Consider the following 25,770-nt stretch of genomic DNA (forward strand, 5'->3'; position numbering starts at 1 on the left):
CTCCCAAAGTACTGAGATGATGGTATTGCTGAGTAAAAATACTACATTACTTTCATGGCCAGTAATTTTATCCCATCATAAACCAGTCTTACAAAGTACAACAAAATGAAACCCTTAATCCAGGCCCCAGAGGTGATAAACAGCACAACAGGGAACATACACAGCTAATAAAGTGTTACATAAGACAACCCTGAGAACAAGTGCAACAGCTCTTATAGGAATTAAGTCAACATTGTCACCAGCAGCTATAAAACAATTTCATAAATGCTTTTAGCAAATTTGTTTTAACATTTAACATTTATTATTGTAAAGGTGGAATATTATTTGTTCCCTTTCTTTCCGATGGATTTATTGATTTGGGGCCTACAATAATGCAGGTTTCCTGTTTATTGCATCCCATCTAGCCACTATGTTTTACTGCATTTTACCCATATGATAGGTATGTAGGTCTTTGTATGTTGAAAGTGGTATTAGGAGAGCACAAGCTGCAAGAAGGCTGTGTCATGGCCTTGATGGTATCAGAGGGTAATGAGGAGTCATTTGCAGGTTTTTGACTCAGCAAGGCAAGTAAGGGCTCTTGGTTCACAGGCTTTAGGAAATTTCCTGAAATTAAGATAGTATTTTTACAGAAAATAAAGGCCATTAATAAAATTTCAAATTAATGGCTTGTTTTCAGTGAAATGTAGAATTTCAGTGAAATGTATGAAGGTCCAGTTGTTTATAATTTTTTGGTTTTGCTAAATGTTTTGACAAACTAATTATTATTAGTTTGTCAGATTTTGTAAGTGTATTATTTTTTGTGTGATTAAATCCTAAACTAGAAATTAATTGTATTACTGCCGTGCATCAATTTCTCTTCAACAAACATTTGAAAAAGCCTAGAAACTTCATGATGTTTTTAATAGCTCAACCAAGTTTTCATATATCATGTATCTTCTTTGAGCAAGAAAAACAGAGTGAAACAGCAACAGAGAGATATCTGCTAGTGCACACTTCATCATTACATTCAGATAAACAATACAATTAAATAATGTAGGAGTTTTGTGAAGATCAGAGCATTAGGGGCTGAGAACCCCTTGGTGATCGGCTATTTGTTAAGTATTGAAGAGTAACTTTTTGTGATTCTGTTTCTGTACGCTGAGCCTGTCAAGTGGAGACTACTAGAAAACAGAGCAGTGCTGTGTTTTGCAATTGTTGTGCCAAGCACTATTTCTCTATGGAAATGAACAGATTTTTTTTTAATTTGCTACTTTATTGTATTTATAATTAGCCGTCTGGAAAAAAAGTTCCCTTTTAGCATCTGCAGTGATGCATTGATTCTTTCATTACAGCAAATATACATGACCCCCGGTGTTCAACTGTAAACAATAATAGTTACTGGCTTCATTAGGAAGCTAGCAGATGGCTTGTAAGTTCTCATGGTAGCATTTATCCATTTGAGGCTTGCAGCGTGCAAATGTTTGTCTTTTAAACAGGATAAAACAATGTAAAAGGGAATCTGTGCTTTGTTTTTATTAGTAGCAATTCATTTGTTTTGCAGATTTGAATAAGTATCTGAGTGCACTGTCAATGTTTCCTGGCTGCAGGTAAAATACTCTCTGGGCCTTACCTCTGTCTCTGTGCCATTTTCTGTACCAGAAGAAATGAGGCTAAATACCACTTCCAGAGCTTTGACAGAGATGTATTTTTCTTAGCAGAACTCATGCTATAAACCCAACCCTGTATCCTTTCTCCTTTCTTTTTTCCTTCCCCTTTCCAGTGGTGCCCTCTTTTATCAGAGAGGCAGTACTGCCCCCAGTTTACCCTACACAGGCTAGGGATCTGGCCATGACAGTCATTACTGCCCTTTTGTTATTCTAAAACATTTACAGAGCCAAATTTTTGTTCACAGCTTTGGAATACCTGATGAATAACAGCTCATTTACTGTCATCACCAGTCTGGTGCCTGGAGTGTGATGAACTTCAGGGTGCTTCCCAGATAGGCTGCAGGCAGCTGCAATGATTGTCAAACATAACTGCCACATTTATTATCTCAATAGCCAGAGCTATCTGAAGACCAGTTAATATTCAATAAAATTTAGTAGAGCACAGTAGCACTTTTAAAGCAGAGCAGTGTGTGAGCATTTGATGGCTTTTCCTGTAGCGCAAATACAGCTCAGACTCTCATTACTCTTCTCACATACTTAGTTTTGTTGGTAGCTGGAATCAAGCTACATTATCAAGATGCAGAAGCAGGGGTCTCATATTAAATATGCTGTTAAATACCTTCAGTTGTTTTTGAAAGCACAGATATGTGGTGGTGCAAACTCCCTCAAAGAGTTGCACCACTGCATTACAACTGGATCTGCAGATGGAGAAGCCAATAATTACTTCATAGTTTGTGTTCATTCAGTATTGGCTGCTTAACGTTTCTTCACAGAAGCATTTGGCTTTTGGTTTTTACAGTATGAAGGTACAAATCAGCCATTTGTTTCAGAAAGGACCACCAAAAATTAGAAACTTTTTGTAGGAAAAATCTTATTTTGAGGGTTTAAATGAACGTGGCTGCCTGGGTGTCATGTTTCCTTTTTGTACAATAAAGGCATGAGTATCAAGAAGCGAAATTTGAGTAAGCAATGGTGTAAAATTCTTTAGGGTTTCATATTGTATTTTCATGTTTTATATTCAGTTTTAAAATTTAAAATTACTTTTGTTTGGAGGGACATCTGCACCCTCGAAGAGACATTGGAATTTTGCTTTCAGAGCATGTATCTTCACTTTCTATTGTCTTTGTTTTATTAAAAATAGTATTTGCATAAAAAACTTGCTTTCTTCTAAGCACATCTGCTCTTGCTTCTACCTCACCTAAAGATCTAACCCTTTGCATGTGATATCTACAATGAAGAATAAGCAGCAGGAGCTGATGAGCTTTCAAGAAATAAAGATCCTATTTTCATGCAAATGTACTAGTAATTAAAATCGTTGGGAGAAAAGAAAAAGGCAACTCAATATGTAATACATTCAAATTTAATTTGAAGTATAATAGTTTTAAACTTTTCCATAAGAACACCCAGATTCTTTAAGTGGTTTCATTTTGAGAACAGTAATAATTGTCATTCAGATTAATGGGTTAGATTTTCTTCTCAAAAGACACCTTTAAAAAAAGTTTTGGGGTAATAGTAAGAAGTTTTAAAGGTTGTGGGTTTTTTCCCTGTGGTTTGAAATAAAGTTAAATTCCTAAGTGAACTGAACTGCCATTCAAGCCTGTGGGTGAAGTATGGCCTTACTTAAACATTCAGCCTAAGGCCTACTACAAGCCCAACATGACTTCCACTACAGAAAGTATGTCAAGCTGTACCTTCAGCATTTACTGTTGTCATTAACCATCTCACTTTCCTGAAGGAAGCAGTTTATAGAAAAACAAAAAATGTCTTCATTAAGTTTTATCATTCCTTTCAACCACTTCAAATCTTACAGATTCAAGGAGAAGATACTTTGTTGTATTAAGGCATTCCATACTTCTATTCTTTTAAAATTACTGCAGGAATTCAGAGAGAATCAACTTATACCTCAGAGAGACTTAACTTATGCCATTTCTCTTCTAAAATGCAAGATCTTGAGCATTCTCTATTCTCATGACACATGAGCAAAATTCCTAATAAAATAAAAGCATTGCCTAAACATGGGACCCAGTTCCATTCATCTTTGAAGCTCTAAGGCTGCAAGGTTCAAATGCACAAACAACTTCTGCCATTTTATCTTATGATATTCAAATTCCTTACTCTGTATATAGAACTAGTCACAGCTCCCAAGTGAAATGTGCATCTTTACTGATTAGAAATAAGTTTACTTCTGATGATTTGGAAAGGCTGGGCATTTTACATATATATATTATTGTATATATATATGCGTGTGTGTGTGTGTATATATATATATATATATAGCCACATAATTTAGATCTCACAGAATAAAGAAGTGAGGTATTGGTGATTTATTGATTAACACTTACATTTGGATGATGTGGATCAGGAGCTAGTAAATAATGTAAGATCACCATATAGACCATAGCTGATGACCATTTACTTACAAATGAGCTACCAGTAAGTACACATAATGTATTAATTATTTTTCATATAATAACATAAAGCAAGGAACTCACAGTAAGTCCTTTTTTTTTATAGTACCATGATGAGATTGCTTCCATTTCTGCTTCTACTCTCATTTCATTTTCATAGCTTCAATCAGTACATTCCTATTAAATATATTATTGTATTTCTTCCAACTTAGTAGAAAGACTTATAAAAAATTTCTGGATGTCTTGAAAGCTTCATAAAGCAAACAATTAAATGGAAAATTGTCCAGAACAGGATCCCAAGAAATTATTCTCAAATGCATTGGGCCTATTTGTATTCATCATTGTACTCACCAAGAGTAGGGATAATGCCACTGATGCCAGTTGGGCTAACTGCAGATTGCTCTATTTTACATATTCTACCAAAAAAGGTTATTAGTATTAAAAATGAGCATTCAAAAGTTAGAAGCTGAAAATATTATGAAGTGTTAGGAGATTGCTTTAAGCAGGTATAGTTTGCATATTAATGTGTGGATACAAAATCTGGGAACCTACTGAAGGTGGATATCTGAAAGTCTTTGAGGAAAAATTCCTTATGAAAATATTAGATATTAAGTATAGATCTAAGATTCATCAGAACATTTGGCAGCACCTTTATATTACCATCACCCAGTAAGATGATGAAAATATCTAAGATATGTTAAGAGTTAAGCAAGAACAGCCACAGGCTAATTCAAAAGAATCATAAAAGAATACCATGAGCATTGTCCATATCCACTTAGATACGTTTAACAACACAGAGGAACTAAAAAAAGCCAACACAAAATAAGTCAGCATGGCAGAGATTAGTTCATGCCCTTGCTGTGAGAAGGATTCAGATGGGACAAGGAAAATGTTTATTTTCTTCTCAGTACCTTGATCTCCAGCAAAAACACCTGTCAGGAAGGATCCCTCACAATCACTGCTTTCAATCCCATTTTCTCCATAGGTATCTGACATCAGTAGTAAGATACTGCTCTATGTAGTGAGGATTAGAACTCACTGTGAAAAAAAGATCTATTCTATTCTATTCTATTCTATTCTATTCTATTCTATTCTATTCTATTCTATTAATTTTCTTATGCTGCATTTAGTATCTTGGTATTTAAATTCTTTCAGTAATGAGGTATGGTATCATTTAACCTCTGGCCTAAAAATACTGAGGAAATATGTATGCATCATTTTGGTTTGTGTCATTGAGGAAGGGTCTGTTTTATAGTGTAGTTGGTCTTGCAGATGAAGCAGAAGTTAGTGATCAGGTGTGATTGTCTTTTTTCTCTGCAAGAATTGATTCTATTTTTGTTTCTTTCTCCTATGTCTCTCCCTCCAGAATTTTGTCTGTCATACAGGTAGAGGTTATTTTGATAGAGGCTGGCAATGAAGCATCTCTTTCAAGCTATAACCTCACATTCTTCATCCTCTAGATTTCAGTTAGCTTGACCTGAGGCTGCAGAATACAGGGATCTAAGATCTTCAGATTGCAAATCCATGAAAAAGCAGTGTGAGGAGTGCAGAATGGGTTTTATGTGACCAGAATTGACTCTGAGTTTCAGAGAAACAGGCTAGAACATCTGGAAAGATGCAGGTTTCACTCTGCTTTGCTCCTCTAGTTAACAGAAGTAAGAATAACAAAGCAAGATCATTATTTAGTGGAGTTCAACAAATAGATCTACCAGAGAGCAAACAGTAGTCCCAGATGCAAAGATGTAAGGATCCACAAACCATCCATAATTATGGACTGAGTTGGCCACTTAGTTGACCACACTGCTTTTTGTGTTCAGTATAAACTTACTGCCTCTGTGAACTCCTCAAGCAGCATCACTTATTTCTTTGCTTCAGCTTCAGGCAAATGTTTATTTAGGAGCTGTTAAAGGAATAAGCTATCTCGATTCTAATGAGTATGGTTATATGTATATTCTAATGAGTATGGCTGTATATACTTTACACTTGCTGTTGCCTTATCTTCACAAAATCACAGAATTGTTTGGGTTGGAAGGGACCTCTGGAGACCATCTGGTCTGAGCCCTCTGCGAAGGCAGGGTCACCTGGAGCAGGTTATACAGGAACACATCCAGGTGGGTTGAACCTCTCCAGAGAAGGAGACTCCTCAACCTCCATGGGCAGTGCTCTACTACCCTCAATGTCATGAAGTTCTTCCCCGTGGTGAGGTGGAACTTCATGTGTTTTAGTTTATGACCATCTTGTCTAACTCATTCTTCTTCTGCATGTGGAAACTGAAAAGGCAGATGGGAGACTCCATGTCTCTCCATGGAAATCCAGGATTTGGTAGCAATAGCTCTGCTGCCACTCACTGTTCTTGAGTACAAACTTTGAGGGTGAGGGGAGAATTCACACTGCAGCACTCAAAGTGCAAGGATATATACACCAGTGATGAGTTTAGCATATACTGGACTGGTTAGAGAGTATAGCAACAAAGAACATCACTTAGTGCTTAATACGTACACTTTAGAAGTACAGTGCACTAAATCTCTCTTTGTTCCCAGAAATATCACAGCATTCTTCCAACAAGGGCTGTCCTCTACCTCCATTATTCTTTCTGATTTTTGGCAGTAACTGGAAAATTCTCAGAGTAAAATTCATTTTGCAATTCCATCAGTCACTGATGTGCCTGCTGGCATAATTACCAGTCACTGCATAGACAAACAAGTAAACTGATGGAAAGAAGTGTTAATCTTTGTCTTCCTGAAACAGATTCAAAACAATATTCTAGTTTTCAATTCTTGCCATGCTCCTTTGTACTGTGAGTCTGGATTTAGCATTCTCCATCTTCTGTATATAGTTTTTGTCCTTTCTAGCTGCTGCCAGACATTGAATGATTAATGGTATTTTACATTTTTACCAAATAGTTTGAACAGAATTTAATGAAATCATTTATCTAATTACCTGATGTTGTAAGCTTTTCATTGAACATCACAAGGTCTTTTACATGCTCAGTACAACCCACAATTTAGGGCACAATCTCCATTATTTTTTTAATATTCTTACTTTTAGCATACTTACTTTTAACATACTTACTTTTATACATTATAAATTTTCACTTTTATTGCATATACATATCCACCTTTTTTCCCCCACTGAATTTGAGCTATGTTGTCCTTGTTTCTGTTCATGGTCAGCTGTTACCTGTATTCCTCACACATGAAATTGCACACCTTGAAGCTCTGTCAGTTATTCTGTTCTTTAGTGTGATGCAGATGTGGATCTAATCCTAAGCTCTCTGCATTTGTCATCTTCCTTTCACATTTATGGCCATTCCTTGACTTGGAAAGCAAGCCAGTTTGTTGTCTAGTTGAGAATTCTTCCTTACCTTCTTACCCTGTTCATTAATAATGTATTTGGTACTGGATTAAAAACTTCCTTGGAATCCAAGTGAATAATATATGCTTCTTTACTTTTGTCTGCTTTTGTTGTCATTTTCCCAAAGAAACAAAGCTAGTTTGTTATGCATGATTGCCATTTTGGTAATCTTCACACCAAACTATTAAATATTCTATTTGTGTGGAAGATCTGGGCAGTTTACCAAAATAGAAATGTTCCTCTTGTATTTTTAGATACCTGTCATACTGCCATAAGCAATGTTTAACATTTTACAGGCAGTACATAAAGCAATGTGTTTGGTACTGTACCCAATGCAAAAATAGGTTTTCACATAACAGAAATGAACTACAAACTAATAAAGAACAAAGTAGATTCCATCAAGAAATACTTTAAAATATCCTGAAACATATATTTTGTGCACAAAAATCTGCCACTCAAGTTTTTACATCAGTTACAGTTTCAAAGAGTACCCTGGGGTGCGACTTTTACAATGTGAAAACAGCAAAAGAAATATGAGTCTGCAAAAATGTCACAAACACATGAAATCTAAAAAGTACCCATTAAATTTGATGGAAGAATTACTGTTCCAGCCTATTAGGCTGTTATATATTTAAAACTGGAATTCCTTTTAAAATTCTTGCCACTGAAACCCCAATGAATTCCATAGTGATTCATGTTGGAAAGAAGTCTGATTTGAGACTTTTGCCATATCCTGTTTTTTACTTCACTGAAAATTTTGTGGACATGTTAAAGGTAATGTAGAGCTTTATTTGCAACAAAATTTTTTCCTTGCATAGTTTGTATTTCTGGTCTTTGTGATTTATTAGTGGATACAGATTTTAAAAATTACAAAAATAAAGACGAAAATGTAAGCATCTTCATTGTTGCCTTCCTGAAATCTGAAAGCAAAGCCTGAGTTTGTGACTCTCCATGCAGAGATAGTTGTGTTCTATGTGCAAATGATGGTTTCATAAATGTGACCACTACAACCAGCTGCACAAGTTGGTAGAGCCTTAGAGGGCTGGTTCTCTGGCCATTCATGTGACTTAATGCTTTTACCACACTGACTGATACATCCTAACATTGCTGCTGGAGGATTTCTGGCCCCTGGGCACTTCCATCATGACAATTGATCTCTTGGACTCTGCAAGCCCAAAGCCCCTTGAACCATTACCAGATGGAGTTGTAACTGGGGGCCATATAGTGAAGTAACAGAGCTGGCATCTCCCTCTACATAATCTTGGACCAGCAGATGTCCCTTCTGGCATATTCTCTTTCACTCCCTTCAAAGAGGAGACACAGTTTGTATTCTGTGTTTAGGGGCTTCACGGTCTCTGGGACTGCAGCAGTTCTTCACAACGAACTTTTGTCTCACTAAGTATTAATTTTATGGTATCACCAGCACACACTGGCATCTCATTATTGGCTCTCCTTTCAAAATCCTTTATAAATATAGCGGAAAACATATCTCATACAGACCACTGTGAAACTCCACTTTTGACCTCTTTTACAATGAATACTGACCATATACTCTGATGCTCTCACTTTTATCTTTTAATCAACTACTTATCCATGCAGGAACCCTCCCTTTTTAAGCTGCTATTGTTTAGACAGATGCAGGGTCCTTTAGGCTGCCCTCTACTCCCAGGGGGTTCTAGTTCTTACTTTGTCCTCACATCCCTGTCAGGATTGTATTGAAACAAGCCTTAATCATAACCTAGCAACAGCTCAGGTTCAAAGAGTGGACCTGGAAGTGGTTTATGGCTGGGCTTGATGATCTTGAAGGCCTTTTCTTACCTAAATGATCCTATGATTCTCTGAATCTACACAGAGCAATACAGATATTGTTTCTGAGATAATCCATACATTTCATAACTTGTGATAGGTCCTTTTTTCCCCCAGATATTTTCTTCCATGTTGAATCAAGAAGCACACTCTTTTCAACCACCTTTTCTGACCTTTGTCAAAGGCTAACACTGAGCTTAGGCTGAAGCTTCCTGCCATGCTTAAGGTCCCTTGAATAATGTTCTGCCTTGGAATCTCCTGGACACGTGTCCTGCACTTCCTTGGAGTCTCTTTTCTACCCTCAGCCTCATCACCCTCTGTAAGCTTTCTAGTTTTTCAAACCTTAATCCTAGACCTTAGGACTTGCCCTAATCTGAGGCTGTACTCATGTTACTTTCAAATCCTATGGGCTAAAAGGATCATGCCTTAAAAGAAGAGGTACAAATGTAGTGTTAAACCTGCTAATGTTTTAATAATCTAATGGTACAATTTACCCCATTAATGCAGAAAAAATACAATAGCAATGCAGTTGAAATTGTTCCTATAAACTTTGTTTTTCCTACTTTCTCTGAGGCTGTACTCACCTTCTGGATGTGCCAATGGGTCCTAAGGTTAACAACTTCCATCTTCCTTAAAAAGATTGCTTCAGAAATGATGTGTCATTGACTTCCTGGGTCCTTTGATGGAAAGACTTGGGTGTTCAGAGTAGGAGTCTCTTTCCCCTCTGATTTGGGATCTGCTTGGGTTTTCTTAACAGCAGTCTGCATTCTTCTCATTGGATAATCAGATGATTCTCAATTCTGAAATTTTCCCCACAGCTCCTTTCAATGTAAAAAGCCACTCTTACAATAGGATAGTTATGCTTTTGCCATATAAAGTACACACAGGCTGTGATCAACCCAGGTAGGCAATACTCTCTTGACCACTAGGTGATTGTCACACACACACACACGCGCGCACACACAAGAAAACCCCAAATTAAAATCAGCCTATGTCAAGACAAGCCCAGACAGCTCCTGAAACCCAACACTATCTGATCGTATATGTGTCTGGCCTTTTACTTGTATTGACAAAATCCTATTTACTGAGCTACATCTGAAAGCACTGAAAATAACAACACAGGGAATAGTTTCTCATTGCCTTTGCTTTTCTGTGCCTTTTCCTTTATTTGAGAACACTATTCACACTCTTTGAAGTAATTGTTCCTTAGTCTTGCCCCAAGTCTATGCCAGACCATGCTGAACTTTTAGGATGCCCTCACATAATGTGCTCCCTGTAAACCAGCATCCCCAAGGCGTGTCTTGATGGTCTTTTTTTTCTATCTTCAGTCTTACCAACCTTGCAGACATTTGGGTTTAGAAAACCCTCATTCTAACCTGAACTCATGTATTTTGAAAATCAAAGTATGCTGTGTCAATGTCATCGTTCCTATATAATCCACATTCTTTTTAACTCCTTTGAAGAACTATAGGTATTGTAAAGCAGTGTGTTCCTCAACAGAATGCTAACTCTTACCAAATAAATCAGATCTATCCAGGTGTCTCCTGATTCTGTTTCTTTTCAAGGTTTCTCGTAATTTGTCCTGTACTCATCAGACTTAGGTTCCTACTTTTGTAGGAATCTAGATTTCCAGATTTTCCCTGGAACCTTTTTAAAAGATCAATTTCGCATCTTCTGCCTTCCAGAAGTAAAGCAATTTTAAGCAATAGGTTAAACCCTGCAGTGAGTAATTCAGCTCTTTTGTCCTTGAGTTCCTTTAGAAATTTGGAGTGTATACTATATATTCCTGGTGATTTTCACATTATCTGTTTATTACATAATCTGTTCAATTTCAGACTGCTCTTCAGATGAGTTCCCTGCCAAGAAGGGTTCTGATTTTGGAATCTTCCCAGTTCCTTCCACAGCGACCACCAGTGCAAAGGGTTCATTTAACTTCTCTGCAACGACCTTGACTTCTCTGAGTACTCTTTTATGCTGTGAAAACAAACTAGCCTTACAGATTCTGGCAAACCTCCTGCTCCTGATGTGTTTTGTGGTGAAAAGGATTATTAGTTTTGATTCCTTTGTTAGGTATTCTTCAGATGCTTTTTGGTCTGCCTTATTATGTTTTCACATTTAACCTTGCAGAGTTTGTAGCTCTTTCTTCTTTGTCATTTAAACCTGACTTCAGCATTTTCAAAGACAGATTTTTGCTTCTAACAGCCTTACTTACCCTGCTGGTTAGTAACACCAGCTTCCTTTGCCCTTTCTGAGGTCTTTCTTTAGAGAAAGTGTGTACTTCAACTACAGTATCTTTAAATAGGTTCCTTGGTGCCTGTACAAAGTTGAGACTCTGAGCTGCCCTTCTCTTCATTTGGCAAACTTCCTTATTCTCATTTTGTTACTCTTTTTTGAATTACAACAGAACTGTAGGGAAGAAGTGCCTGAGTGTAAGCCCCTAGCTGTTCCTTGACCATGATCTAGTCTAGAAGTTTTTCAAGGAGATTCCTGACAGGGTTCCTTTCCTTAGAGCTGGGTTTGTAAAGAACAAAGAAATAAAAATGTGGGGGAATATCTGCTGGTCTAGGACTTCCTGTGTGCTTATTTGCCCTTGCCTTTTTCCCCTAGTCCTATGGATATTTAATTCACGCAGGCACTCTGTGCTTCCCTCCCTCATAGCACTATGGGTTTTAGTGGACAGTTGTCCCCATTTGTATTTTTGCGGCGCTCTTACTGGTGTCACATCTGGAGTGACAGTTGTAATGAAAGTGATGCTGTGCACAGTCAGGCTGTAGATATGCCTTGCGCTTCCCTGCTAAAGCACCAGGGACAGCCCCTCATGGTAGGTTCAGTGACCCACATGTGTCACGGGTCACACCCAGGGCCAGCAGAACCAAAGGGACGGCTCAGTATCGGGGCTCTGTGCAGAAGTGATGGTGATATTGCAGAGAATGAATGTGAGACTGAGCAGAAGGCGGGGGGGGGTTCCCCTCTCATCAGCCTTGGGTAACTCAGCTGCTAGTCAGGCTCATTAGAAGATCCATTGCTCAGGGTGATGACCTGCTTGTCTGGATGCACCATACCTTTGGGTATAGGGAACTGACTGCCTGGTCTGGGAAATTTGTACCATATCTGTACTATGGCTAAGAAAATTCAATTACAGCATTAAAAAATCAACAACTTTTGAAAATAATGAGATGTAAAAATAGTAACAGGTGGGGGTTCTTCTTACTTCCTTTCCATGGCACTTTTTAAGACTTTTGTTCTAAGGTTTTTTTAACACTCATATTTCTCTGCAAACCAATTCAGAAACCTTTTGAAGACCTTAGGAAAAGATGAAAATACTTCAGCAAAAAGTGAAATTCAAAAGTTAGAACTTTGTGCCATGGCATTTTCCAAGTGAAAGTGAGAAACCACTGAGAAAATTGAAAGCTTGAGTCCTGCCTACCATTTTAATTTTAAAAATATTGTCAAGTGTGAAAATAAACATGTAGGATTAACCTATTTTGACATATTCTAAATTTGGGATCAAAGAGATAAGCTTGTCACAGTAGGCTCCCACAGAATTTGGGGAGATAAAATTCCTGAGGCTTTGATCAGCTTTGACTGATCCTGAGCTGTCATTCAGTGGTTTATATCCCTGGAATATATAGTCATGGTTACAGTGTGCTCCTCCTTTAGTATGCACAGATCTCTGCTCTGCAGAAAGGAAAGGATTTTACGCTCTTTTATAAGATCACAAATAAAGATTAAGATCTTGCATAGCGTAAATACTGGGTTTTATTTATTTATTCTCTAGCAGTGAGGCACCACTCGTACATGGGTGGGATTTCTCCTGTCTGTGCACTTGCTATATCCCACTTCCTGCGCTATCCATTTTGAGCTGTAGCTATCTTATTTTTGTTCTGTGCATTAGTATTTGCCAGCAGGTGGTCATGAGTACAACAGAAATTCTGGGCAAGCAGCTGGTACTTCTGACAAGGTTTTCTTGGTCCTACTGCTGTTGAATTATCAGGAGAATAGAACAGAAAAACATTTTTAGAAAGCTGTGTTTGATGCCAAGTATAAACGAAGACTACCTCTATGAAGAAACCTTTCTTTCTTGGGTACCTGATGCACTAAAACTAGCTAGGTATAAATGGTTTTATTAATGCTTTTTCAGCTTCAGGCTTTGAGAATAAAAGCATTAGCTCTTACAGACCATAGTACTTCTCGTATAATCCACAGCTCATTTCAGCAGCTATCACCTTTCATTTGTCAGCTCAGAAAAATTGACAAACTCAATCCAATGACTGTTATTGACTGCAAAAGCTTCTGTTTTCGTGGTAATTATCTTAGTTCATGCCACAAGTCTGAATTTAAGTGCATAATTCAAATTCTTTTGAAGTTATATGAGCATTAGCTGTTTCATTCCTCTGTGTTATGCTTGACAAATTTGGGTCCTATTTAACATTTCTAATTATTTTTTTTTATCTTCAAAGAAATTATTCTTGTCAAGCTATTCCATTAAAACATAGTTTTGGAGCAAGATTTTACTCATGGAAGCATATTGTTGTCTTTGCATAAGCAGAATTTATGAGTTCAGCTCCTTTTCACAAGAGATTAAAATTTCTTTGTTTGCTTTTTGATTTTAGAGGCTTTCAGATTCACTTAGTTCACTTTTAAAAAGTAGTTAAAATTCAGTTTTTATCTACAAAATCTAGAAAAAATGTGGGGGCTTTGTAAATGATTACTCATATTTTCACACTAATATTTATTGGCTCAACCTTTTGGAAAACCATGAACTATCAGAAGAATGGGAATAAAATAATCAGAAGTAGTAATTATGAAAGCAACGTGGAAGTAAGAGTTTTGATAAACAAATAGTATAATAGTAACTATGGGGACGTAGGAAATTAATGTTGATAAATTGCACTTTAAAGTTTCTCTGGAGGTTCACTCCTTCACGAAATTGAGGGCAATATTATTTTACAAAAGTTGATGACTTTCTGAATTTGGACTCAGAATACTATCAGAGAGACTGCTCTGTCATTAAAAGACTGACAAAGACTGCTTTCTAACTATGAAAAATCTATAAATATACCCTTCCAGACATGCTAAACAGTAGTCATACCATAAGGTGAACATTATTTGTATTAAAAAAATGAATTTTCAATTTATCTTGATCTTGAAATGTAGGCTTGTCAAAGTGTTCAAACACTCCAGAAAATGAATGCTGTAGATGACATGGTGAAAAGGTCAGCTTGGACTAGGACAGATCAAAAGACTCTTGAAAAACTGTGTTAACCTAATAGGCATTTATGTTCATATGATATATATAATATGTAATGGTCAATTTGAAGATAGTGATAACAAACATTTTTTTATATTCAAATAACATTTTGAAAAGACAGGATGACACAATAAATTTTTTACATTGCCTCTATAGTTGACATATGACTGTAACTGTAAATGCTTGGGTATCACTATTGTTCACTTGACTGATCAGAAGTTAAACAATATAAAGGGCAATAACCTGAAGTGGGGTTAGAGTTCCAGACAACATTTTGCAGCTAATTTCTTCAAATAGGAAATACCACAGACTACACAAATCTGAGACTCCAGTGTTCTACTGGCTGCCCACTGAAATATGTGTAAGCCTTGTATGGAATACACTAATGAAATAAAACATCTGTGGGTATAGTTTCTGCCCATGCTTATAGCAATTTGTTTTATATCTTGAATAGTGAGAGTTTGAGTCCCTCATGTCAGTGTTAACTCTCTTTAATACTATCTTACCTTGCTATTCTTATTATTCATGTAAAAGCATAATTTTTTTTAAGTTCTGTTTAAGTCTGGCCTCTAAGATGCCTTTCAAACCCGAGTTTACAGGCTAATTATGTGTCAAGAAAATATTTTTTATCATTGTTAAGACACATTCACAGTGTCCTTTATTATAAAAAAGGTAAATAACGATAAATATTTTACTTACTCATAAACATTATATATGTCTGCTATGGCAGTATGTCCTCATATCTCCATTTTCCCTCTAACATGGAAGCATTTTATTGCCTTTGCTGCCTTCCATTGTAGTGTGTCACCTTCTGTTGTATTCTTTCAAATCCTGGTAACAAGAATACTGAACCCAGTATTAAAGACATGCTGATGGAAATGTCTCATCTTGCCGTGTTTTGGAAGAGCACAAAATGCAAAAATATTTTGGTTCTAATAACGTACAGAGAATATGAATTTCACCATATGTTTTGGCCAACAAATGTAAATCTTGGGATTCTTCTCAGGATTGGGTTTATGTGCAATTGTCCACTAGAGTGCAGGCTGAGACCAACAAACTCATTTTGTTCCTGTCATAAACTGACTTTGAACCCAGGTGTCTTAATGTACATCGTTAGTACATTAAAGCACTGCACCTTCTAGCTTCAGCTGTGAGTATATATACTGCTATCAAATTTGATGGATATAGCTTGTGAAGCTTAGTGACCTAGGGTGGTGATAATAAAGTATTCTGGAACCTGGATAACATTTTGTTCTGTCACTATGGTTTTCTTACTCTGGTGACATCAACTAATTTGTACTGCTTTGTAGGAGATTTCTGTATCCAGCTTTTTAGCCAGAGTCTCCATTTCCTTGCACTGCTCTTACTCATCTCTGTCAGAGTGAATTTCTTTCAGAGACAAAATATTGCTCAATATTGATCCCAGTGTGCTAATTTCAGGTTCATGTATTGCAAATCAGCTGAAGTGCTATTCAAAACACTGAAGAATTTTCTAACACAAAATGCACAAAGAAATTGACCCATAGAATATCTTCCAACAAGAATCCTCTGTTTCCTAATCCTTTAAAAGACCGCTAAAGTCAATTTAACGGACACTGCATAAAAATCGTTTTTATTCTAAAAAGTTGTTGCGACAGGAGTAGCCAGTCTTCACAAAGATCATAAAATTCTTAGGATTTTTGGCCTGTTTCTTATTTTTGCCTGTTTAGGACATTCATCTTCTGCAGAAAAGTGTTTACCCGAGAGGACATTTATACCAGCAGAGTGATTTGGAGTTCTTCTTCTTACTGTCCCTATAGAGCCTATTGAAGTTTTTGTAGAACTAATAGGGAGTTTTTTAGTTTACTTTTCTGTAAAGGAAGAATATCGCATATCAGTTCCCTTTTGCTTCCTCAGTTTTGAAAAAAATAAAGCACATCTGTTATTTAATTTTTTTATCTCCCTAGGCTGCTGTGAAGGCTGGCTTCAAAAGACAGTTTTTCTTCAGTACTTTGAACCCTAAAAACATTCTGTTGTATTCTGAAAAATAAGAATTGGATAAATCTTAACTAATGTCTGTCTTCCCTTTCCACAGTCTATAGCCCATCCACTTTTGAATTCCTTAATGATCCCTACTTCAAAAATCACATCCTGCTCTTTGCCTTCTTTACCTAATCATCTCTTTTGTAGCTCAGAGCTGCTGTGCCTCCATGCTAAAACTCCTCATTTACTATATGATGTCTTTGCCATCTGAGTCAATGTCTTCCTAATGTGAATATGTTTTTATTTAGAATGGTTTTAAAGTTACAACAGCATAAAAAGTATGGATACAAACTGAAAGATAAAAAAATAATCTTAGTAGTAGCGAGTGCTCAGCTTGGGCTATTTCAGTCTGAACAAATCATGTTTGTCTGATGTAGATGACTAAAAGCAGAATCTCATAATAGGGAAGTACCAGGAAATATTGAAAAGGAATCATGCTGTCAGCTCTGCTTATGAAATAAATTAGGTTTACTAATGGTTATATTTCCCCTCATATCTACAGTGGGAGCATAGAGTTCCTGTTCTTCCAAGTTAGGATGTCAAATGTATTTCCTGACAGCTCCAGCTCACTTTTCATTATTGATAAGTTAGAGCAGTGTGGCTGTTAGCTGCTCTTGTGTAATTAGTTCAATGAGGTTAGGAAACAGCCAGAATACAGAAGAGATGAAAAGTATTCACATATAATATGACAGTGGCACCTGAGCTCCCTCTGCCCTGATGCCAAGCTAACACTCAGGATGTTACAAAATGAAGGCATTGTGCCTTGTTTCTCACTGTTCTCCTGGTGTTATGTCCTAGGGACAGAGCAGTTATCCTCCCACTAAGGAAGGAAAATGTGTTTGAAGCTAATTTGGGGAATTGGATGTATTGGCAATTTGAAAGGCAAGTAAGTAGGTTGAAAAGATTTCATCATGCTGAGGTGAGACACAGGACAAGCCCAGAGTGAGTGCTACAGTTTATTTTATTTTTTTTAACTTAGTTAAATTAGCCAGTGTATGTGAGAATGCCGAGATATTGTCTTGCCCCCCACCCCCAATCCACAGGTTAGCTGAAGGGGTAATTCATCTCTCGTCACAGAATGGATTTAGCACATTACTTAAAACCTTCCATGCTAAATACCATATAAAGTTGTAAGAAAATGATTCTGTATAGCAGCTCTTACATGAAGGTTAACACGGTGTAATAATGAAATCTAAAGATACAGTTAAGATAAATTACAGGAAATTATAAATAAAAATAGGAAAATTCTCCATACCCAAAATCTAAAGCTTATCATAAACATAAAGAAGGTTAGACAGAAGTTCCACTGAATAAAAGAAGACAGGTATAAGTGGAATTTGTATCAGGAGAAGAAAAAATTACTAACAGCAAACTAGTTTGCCCAAATATGAAGGGATACATGTATTCAATATAACTTGTATGGAAGAGTAAAAATTTCTGTCTTTAGAATGTATCTGATGTAAAGATTACAGATAATGTTATTTTGGAGTTTTTGCAAGTTGATACACTGCAAGAGATTTGAGGACTGGGGAAAACTCATGGATGTAGTGTGAAAAGCTACTACATCATCACAGGAAAATCTTGCCAAATCAGAAGGGACAGAAATAGAAGATAACCTTCTTAGATATTAAAAATAGCCTTGAAAAATAAGGGGAAGGTAACAGAAGAAAAAGAAGTCTATGAAGTATGTAGGCAGCTGCTGAGTCTAGAAGCAGCATGCCAAGAAAGTGAAATTTTATACTGAAAGCCAAAAATTAATATCTTGCTTCCAACTAGGGAGTATCTGTGATTATGACTAGTATGGGTGGGCAAAGAAGGTAATTCATGTTTTGGAAAGAATCACTAGGATTGCCAGAAGACTTGCAGTCTGAGACTTTGTGTCTCAGTTTACTTTCCAAAGCACAGCTTAGCAAGATTATCTGGGATTTCCAGTTGTGGATGGAGATAGGAAAAAAGATCATGTGCAATATCTTCCGTTTTTCTAGCACCTGTGTTCTGCGGTCCTGGTTTTAGCTGGAATGACATTACATTTTTTCTTAGTAGCTGGTACAGTGTTGTGTTTTGAATTTGGTATGAAATTGTATGAGATTGCCTTAAAAGGGGAATTTGGATGTGAATAAGAGCAAGAATGAATGGAAAAGGAGTTTCAAAATTAGAGGACTGGTCAGAGACAGATACAAACATCAGGAAAAAACAAACAGAGAAAACATCAGCAAATAACATACAGCATAGAGAAAGAGCAAATCTAGCTGGAGAATATACTGATACCAAGGAAAAAATTAGGTGATCAAGGTACTGCAAAGACAATATTTACCTATAACTAGAGCCGTAAGTATGAATAAAACAAGAAAACAGTTAAAATTCAGAAGTCGCTGTATGTCCATAAAATTTTTATGTGACATGAAAAAATGTGTAGTTTTAAAAATTGATCAGAAGACTGTTTAAAGAGTATAATTTATATACTCATTTCTGACCCCAGAGAGAATAAAGTGCAAAAATTCTGGATTTAGGGAATTTTGTGGAATTTTCTCTGAAATACTGAGAATGTGATACTCAAAATAGTATCTCACTTGGACAGAAAGAGGACTTAAATCTAACACTAGACTCTAGTTTTCAAGGAACAGATGCTATGGAAAGGTAACCTAATAAACAAGCCATCAAAATCTAAGAATAGAGAACAGTAATGATTTCCTATTAGGACATGAAAAGCATAAAAATACCTTAATATTGGCTTGACTGATTCTGACAGATACCATGCACAAGAATTTCTGGCATTTACTGCTTATAAATCTGTAAAAAACGTAGGCATCTAAACACAGATTTCAATGTCCTGAATTTTGGCACCTGAATTTGAAAATACTGAATTTGCAACAGGCTTCCATTGGCACCATAATTACCATGATATCATCCTATTAGGTTATTACCTATCAAAGGCTGGTAATAAGTTGCATTTCTTACCATCTTTATGAATAAGTAGTTCCAAAATTGCATAGTATAAAGAATTATATGCTAAAGGTAAAAATCCTATAGTAATTCTGACATACTTATGCTCCCTACAGAAAATGCTATAATATAAAAATCTAACAGTTTATTGCAGTCTATTAATGGGCTGGTTTGCTAACAAGCTTCTGCAGCTAACCCTGTTTAGGTCTTCCAGCAAGGGGGTTCCAAAATAGGACTTTGTTCACAGTACAAAGCCTGACATTGCAACAAATGTTATTTGACCAGTGAGGAAGCCATAGCTTCATATTCTTTATTAGATTATGTATAGAAATTCAGAACTGCAGCATATACCAGCAGCTGCATTTGTATTTAATGTGCTCCTCAGACTGTAAGCAAGTATGGATGGAAAAGTTTAACTCAGGTAGAAATTCCTATTTGGAAAAATATTTAGAAGATGAGTCTTGCCTAAAAAATAATGTTCTCTAGCTATGAAAATTATTTTCTCCAAGAGCAATTTCTTCTCTGTAAGACAAAGATATAAAGACATACTGTCATATTTATTTGTCTTTGTCTTCAAACATAGTAATTAGTTCCTGAAAAATTCATTCTATTAGAAAAAAAGACAACAGCTCATTAGCAATTTCTTTTTACTTTTCCCTTAAGTTTTGAGATTGATTTCAGGGTGGACTACCAAATTGCATGCTCCATATTCTGCCAAATAGCAAACATTGCTCTCTGAGCACCAACTTATACATATGGTACTTTTGGGGAGAGATCTTGCTTGCCAGCAAAGTTAAAGTTGGCAAGCAACAAGAAAGTGGGGAGGGGGGGCTTTGTAAACTGGGGGTTCCCCTAACTCAACTAAGTTTGCTTTTATCAAAATTGACAAAAGGTAGATGTGAATGTTTCATAAGAAGTAAGCTAAAAATATAAGCAACTTGACAGATGGTTACATATTTAGCATGTCTTTGAAACTTGTACCACTTTTCGTTAATAAGAGCATCTAAATTATTTGTAATCAGCTCAGATTGTTTATTGACATCTATTGGAATATGTATCCCAATATAACCAGTTAGATGGTGCCCAGGCCAGTTCTGACCTTCGCTGCTGGGCCACAGGCAGCACTGCGGTGTTCTACCCCAGAGATACCTTGGCTGGCGGCAGAGTGCAGCGGGGCACAAGACAGGACTCCGTTCTCCTCAGGAGAGAGCTTCTGGCGATGGTGGAGAGAAAGGGAATGGATTCTGCTAGAAGGTAGCCAGATGTTTATTCCATGAGTACAGATACGTCTGCACTGGGCCACTGCTGGTAACAGAATGAAGCCGCATGGTCTCATTAACATTTTAAGCTCAGGACAGGGGAAGGGGAGGGGACAGGTGAGTCACCAACCAGGTGAAGGGGCAGGGTCTCAAGGTACTAGGGACACCTATCACACGACGCCTTGCTGGTATGTTAGCCTGATTGACAGGGCACACTCAGCGAGGGGCGAGGGGGAAGGGAGAAGGTAAAACAGGATATTGCAACACACCACAACAGACATCTATCCAGCAAAGTCATAATAGTCCACACTTGGGACCCTGTTAGGAAATGAGACACAAACAAAAATAACTAATGAAAGATTACCTGAGATACTTGAAACTTTTAAACATATATCCTCCTTCTATGGAACAAGAGAGGAACGTGCAAGGACAGGAGTAGAGTTCAGACATAAATTTAAAAGAAATTTGGCCTATTTGAATGCATGTCTGTCTTAACAGGGGTTTTGAGTTAGAGCCCTCTAGTTCTGTCACAGAGATCTGAATGTTCTGAGGCAGATGAAAGGTGTAAATAAACTTCTGGATCTCAGAGTTAATGGAGAGGAGGGTTCAGACAGCTGATCCAGGGTAGCTGCTGCTTTTGCAAAGCAGGCAACAGCCAGAGAAGTCCTATGGAACCTGCCAGGCAGCATGATTTTGCCCCACACCTGTTAGTAAGTCAAGCTACCTACCCTCAGCACAACCCTGTGTTTAGAACACAGGATCCTGGCCTAAATCTTGCCTAGTCCAGGTGTACCCTTCTTCCCATGTGTGCTTAAAGAAAGAGGCTGTTATGTCAGATACAATAGCACATTGTCAGAAGAACAAGTCACAACCTGGCCACAAGAGTTTTCAGTATAACTCTTTGAAAAAACCTAGGGGAAATAAAAATGTAGCAAGGTTTCCAGAAGATGTGCCACTTAGCAACATTACAGAAGTCTACTAACTAAAATTCCACCAGAAATTTTCCTCCTCAGGCCATATCGTAAGTAGTAGTAATAGTTAGTAAATGTTATGGGTTTATCATCAGAATCCTAATTATGAAAAATAATGAATTTGGCATGGATAATTGTAGTACTGCAATTTTAATTCATACTTCAAGAGTGCAGAAACAGACACACAGACAGTAGAGAACTTTTTGAACTGAATTATGCTTTTTTTTTCCCTTCCAAATTAACTGCATGCTCTTTAACTGTCTTGGTGATCAACCATCATCAGGTCTTTCATTTCACCTTCAGGCTCATGCTTTCCTGAATGATGCTACTTTCATTAAATTTGCTTTCTTTTTCTTGCATTTAAATAGTTCCTTTTCATTCATTAACAAACCATATATGAACATTTGTTGTCCATATGAAATTATGCCAATAGAAGTCTTGCAAACTGAAATAGCTATGTTTTCCCACTCTGAGGGCTGGAAAACTTGTCAGTTGAAGTATAACAGGTTGCTTTTGCCAAGTTTTCTGGTTACAACTGAATAGGAATATCTGTGAAATTAAGTAACATTTTCATATTTGATAGTTTGTCAGTTGTTTAAAAAAAAGCTAACTGATACAGCAATCTTAATATGAAAACATATTAGCAATATGCTCCTCTGTGTTGATCACTGCTGATTTGGCATAGCTTCAAGAATAACTATGAGCATGGCAGGATCCTTGGCTTAGCCATCTTCTTGCACTCATGTTGGTGTGGTAGGGTGACTAATTGTGCAACTTCTGTGCACATAGTCAGTAAGGGGGAACTATAAAGACAGCTCCTGAGATGCTGTGTACCCAGTTTCCCAAAAATGTCCTGTTTTCCAACCTGAAGCATCCTCCCAGATGAAGAGGGAGGTTTTTGATCGGGCTGCAGGAAACCATTCTCTTAGCCCTGTCAGCTGACCGCATTCAGATCAGTGGTGCAGCTCACATGCAGTGCAAGCCCATGGCTGGCGCACACAAACCCCTCCTGGGGATGCTCTCCAAGGCAAGTGCTTTCCTTCTGTCCATCACGGAGTTCGCTGCCCCTGTCACTGCCTCCAGTGGGAACCGAATGGGTCACGTTCGGCCGCGTTCGGGCACTCTTCACTTGATGCCTCCAGCCCCGTGGAGCAAACATGTGTACCTTGCTCCCATTGAGTGCTTCCATAAAGGCATGCCCTAGGGGCAGCCAGCCAGCCAAGGTAGGCAGCTTCTCACACAAGGAACAGAACACGCCATACCAACATTTAATATTTATTATCCTACCTCTTATTTTGTACTGCAATGGAATATATATATATATGAAAAATGCCAACGACTTGTTTTTAAAATTTTAAAAGTTTAATAGTAATAAAATAGTTATGAAAATAGCAATGTAATTAGAGTAGTAATAATTTGGACAATTTGGATTAGAACAATATGAGACAATAGAAACAAAGAGTTACAGACAGTCCAGGTACCTTTTCCTGGGCAACATATGCCCGCAAAGGACACACGTTAACAGAGGAATAACCCTTAAAAACAATAGCCTGTTGCATATTCATACATCTCATACATGATGCATAAATTCCATTCAAACAAAGGATTCTGTCTGGTCATCATCAACTTCTTCCTCTTAATCCTAATGGCATCTTCATGGCTGAGCGAGGTGGGAAGAGTTTGTTTCTTCTGATAAGAGAGCAATAAATTCTTTTTCTCTGAAAGATTTAGGTGTCCTGTGGCTGCTATCTCACTGCCAGTCATTTCTTTTAAAAAAGTATCTTACATAGCATAGTTTCTATTTTAACATTATGTTATAACCTAAAACTATATTTAACACACAACTTAAGAGAATTAATCCAGCATAACTTTCTAACATAACACATATAATATTAATTTTAATATTTGTGAAAAGCCAATCATAAAATACACATTTTTCACACATATATATATATATAAATATATATGTTTAGCTACCTGTGCATCGTGGGAGACTTCTACGATCTGTCAGCAGCTGGAGGTATATAAACCATAATAAATAAACCATAACTCAATTTTCACATCAATTTTATATCCAGAGAACAAACAAAAACTCAGATTTTCCGACGTTTTAATATGTGAATGTCAAGCTTAAATAAACAACATTTACCTCAACAGCGTGAGCAGGGCGAAAACCCCCACGCTTATGTCAAAGCATAACATTAGAAGCAACGTCTGTCAGAAAGCTGAACAGACATTCGAGTGAGTGGTTTACAGCGTCGCGGGGGCTCGGGGCAGCGGGATCAGCTCCGGGGCGCATCCGCAGCCGGGCTCCGGCCGGGCCGCTCGGGGCGCGGCTCGGCACCCGCGGCCCGCCCCCGGCCCCGCCCGCCCGCGCCGAGGCGCCAAGCGGCGAAAGCGGCGAACGCAGCGTGGCCGCGGCACCATGAGCGGCACCGTGAGCGGCGCCCAGCCCGGGCCCCAGCAGAACGGGTACGCGAGTGCGGGGCCCGCGGGAAGCCTCGCCAGCTCCTCCCGCCCGCCGGCCCGGGCTCCCTCCCCCACCGCCACCGCGCTCCCCTCGCACGCCGGCTGGCTAAACTTCTCCTGGGCAGGCCGGGCCGCGGGGGATGCCCTGGTGGCGGGGCCTGCGGCCACCCTGGCCTCTGAGGGCGGCAGGGAGGGAAGCTGGAATCCTCCGGGACGGGAGGGAGGGAAGCTGGAATCCTCCGGGGCAGGACGAGAAGGTCCGCGCAGCCGGGAGCTCCCCGGGCAGCGCCGTGCCGGGGGAGATCCTTCCCGGTGGGGAGGCGTTTCCTGGAGCCCCTGAAGGCCCTGTGGTGAGAGCATGGCCTGTTTGACGTGGGTTTCGTAATCGCTGGGATGGGAAGAAGAGCGTGCAGGGTGTCTTGTGTTCATTATTTCCGGAAATGAGGACCGGCGTGAGTAATAGGCAATTATTTAAAGTCAGAAGTGACTCTGTAGAAGTGAAGTACGTTCAGTGAAGGGAAGTGTTCTTATACTGCTTAATTGAGCTCAGTATTCAAACACAGTGTTTATCTTTGCAGGTTTGATGGGTTATCTCCCAAGAAAATTGTGAATACAACTAATTTGCAATGAACTGAGTACTGTTTTTCTGTAAGAAAGACTGAGTTTTCTCTTTGAAAACCTTCCTTCCCAGTACGGAATATGTAATGACCCTATCTCAGTACCTATATGATGGGAAAAATGAGAAGCCCCAAGTAAAGGAAATCCCACATTCATTTAATCTAGTAATGATAATAAAATATGAGATTTAAATAAGAAGCTTGTATTAATAGTCATCAAGAGCCAGTATCCTGTTTGGCTTTTGGGGAGGAAGAGCTTATTTGAGGATGTTTATTTCTTATTTTTAATACACACTTCACTTTTTACCTGTGATTTCAATGCCAAGGTATTGATAGTTGGTCTTCAGTAGTATACATGATACTGGGGAATAATACTGTTCGAATAGAGTTGTAATACAATACACATGACATCACAGATAAGGAAGCAGAGGAAAAACTTAATAAAGGAGTGAGATTGATCTGATACCCCCCACTCCTCCTGCTGTACTATATTGTTGTATAGCTGTCATAATTGTCGTATGAAAAAAATTGAGATTACAAATTCTGTTTTAGGATTCCCAAATAAATTTTTGTTATGCTAGACCATTTTTTAAGTAGCTGAATGACATTTGTTCCTTTTTCAGACGGTGTCACAGCTTACTTGAAGCCTAGATGGATGAAAAAGAAGTGAAAAGGGAGGCAGTGTTCTCTAGTTATAGAATCTTTTTCTCTATTTTCCCTTGAAATAACATTTACAAAATTTTCTATAGACTACTAATTATTCTAAAATTTAGGTTTTTCTTTCTCCCCATTGTTCTTAGCAGTATTCTTCATAGCTTTCAGTTTCTGTTGTTTTTATTCAGAAGTTCTTATGGTTTATCCTAAGGGTAAGCCTTGATTGCCTGTTTTACAGCTAGCTATAGTATTTTCTAGAGTAGCTTTCATTCATGCAATTCTAGAGCTTGCAAATGAGCATAAAGAAGATTATCAGCTGCCCCAAATCCATAAACTAATTTTCATGTGTGTGCTTGACTGCTAGCCAAGG

The 25,770-nt window shown here is 37.9% G+C and overlaps 1 protein-coding gene across 7 annotated transcripts in view; it reads left to right on the forward strand.

Moving 5' to 3' along the window:
• DCTD (dCMP deaminase) overlaps positions 1-25,770 on the forward strand; it is a 61,833-nt gene that overhangs the window by 18,652 nt on the left and 17,411 nt on the right. Inside the window, exon 1 of one of the 7 annotated variants that reach the window (XM_064710575.1) lies at positions 24,044-24,132. The exons of 5 other annotated variants lie outside the window; for them this stretch is intronic. In XM_064710575.1, the coding sequence (XP_064566645.1) occupies positions 24,086-24,132 (47 nt within the window). In that variant the 5' untranslated portion in view covers positions 24,044-24,085. Of the gene's footprint in view, positions 1-24,043; positions 24,133-25,770 lie in introns of those variants that run through there. One more of the 7 variants, XM_064710574.1, reaches the window with a different exon arrangement.

The sequence above is a fragment of the Zonotrichia leucophrys genome, chromosome 4 (genome assembly GCF_028769735.1).
Source record: "Zonotrichia leucophrys gambelii isolate GWCS_2022_RI chromosome 4, RI_Zleu_2.0, whole genome shotgun sequence".
NCBI classification, from domain to species: domain Eukaryota; kingdom Metazoa; phylum Chordata; class Aves; order Passeriformes; family Passerellidae; genus Zonotrichia; species Zonotrichia leucophrys.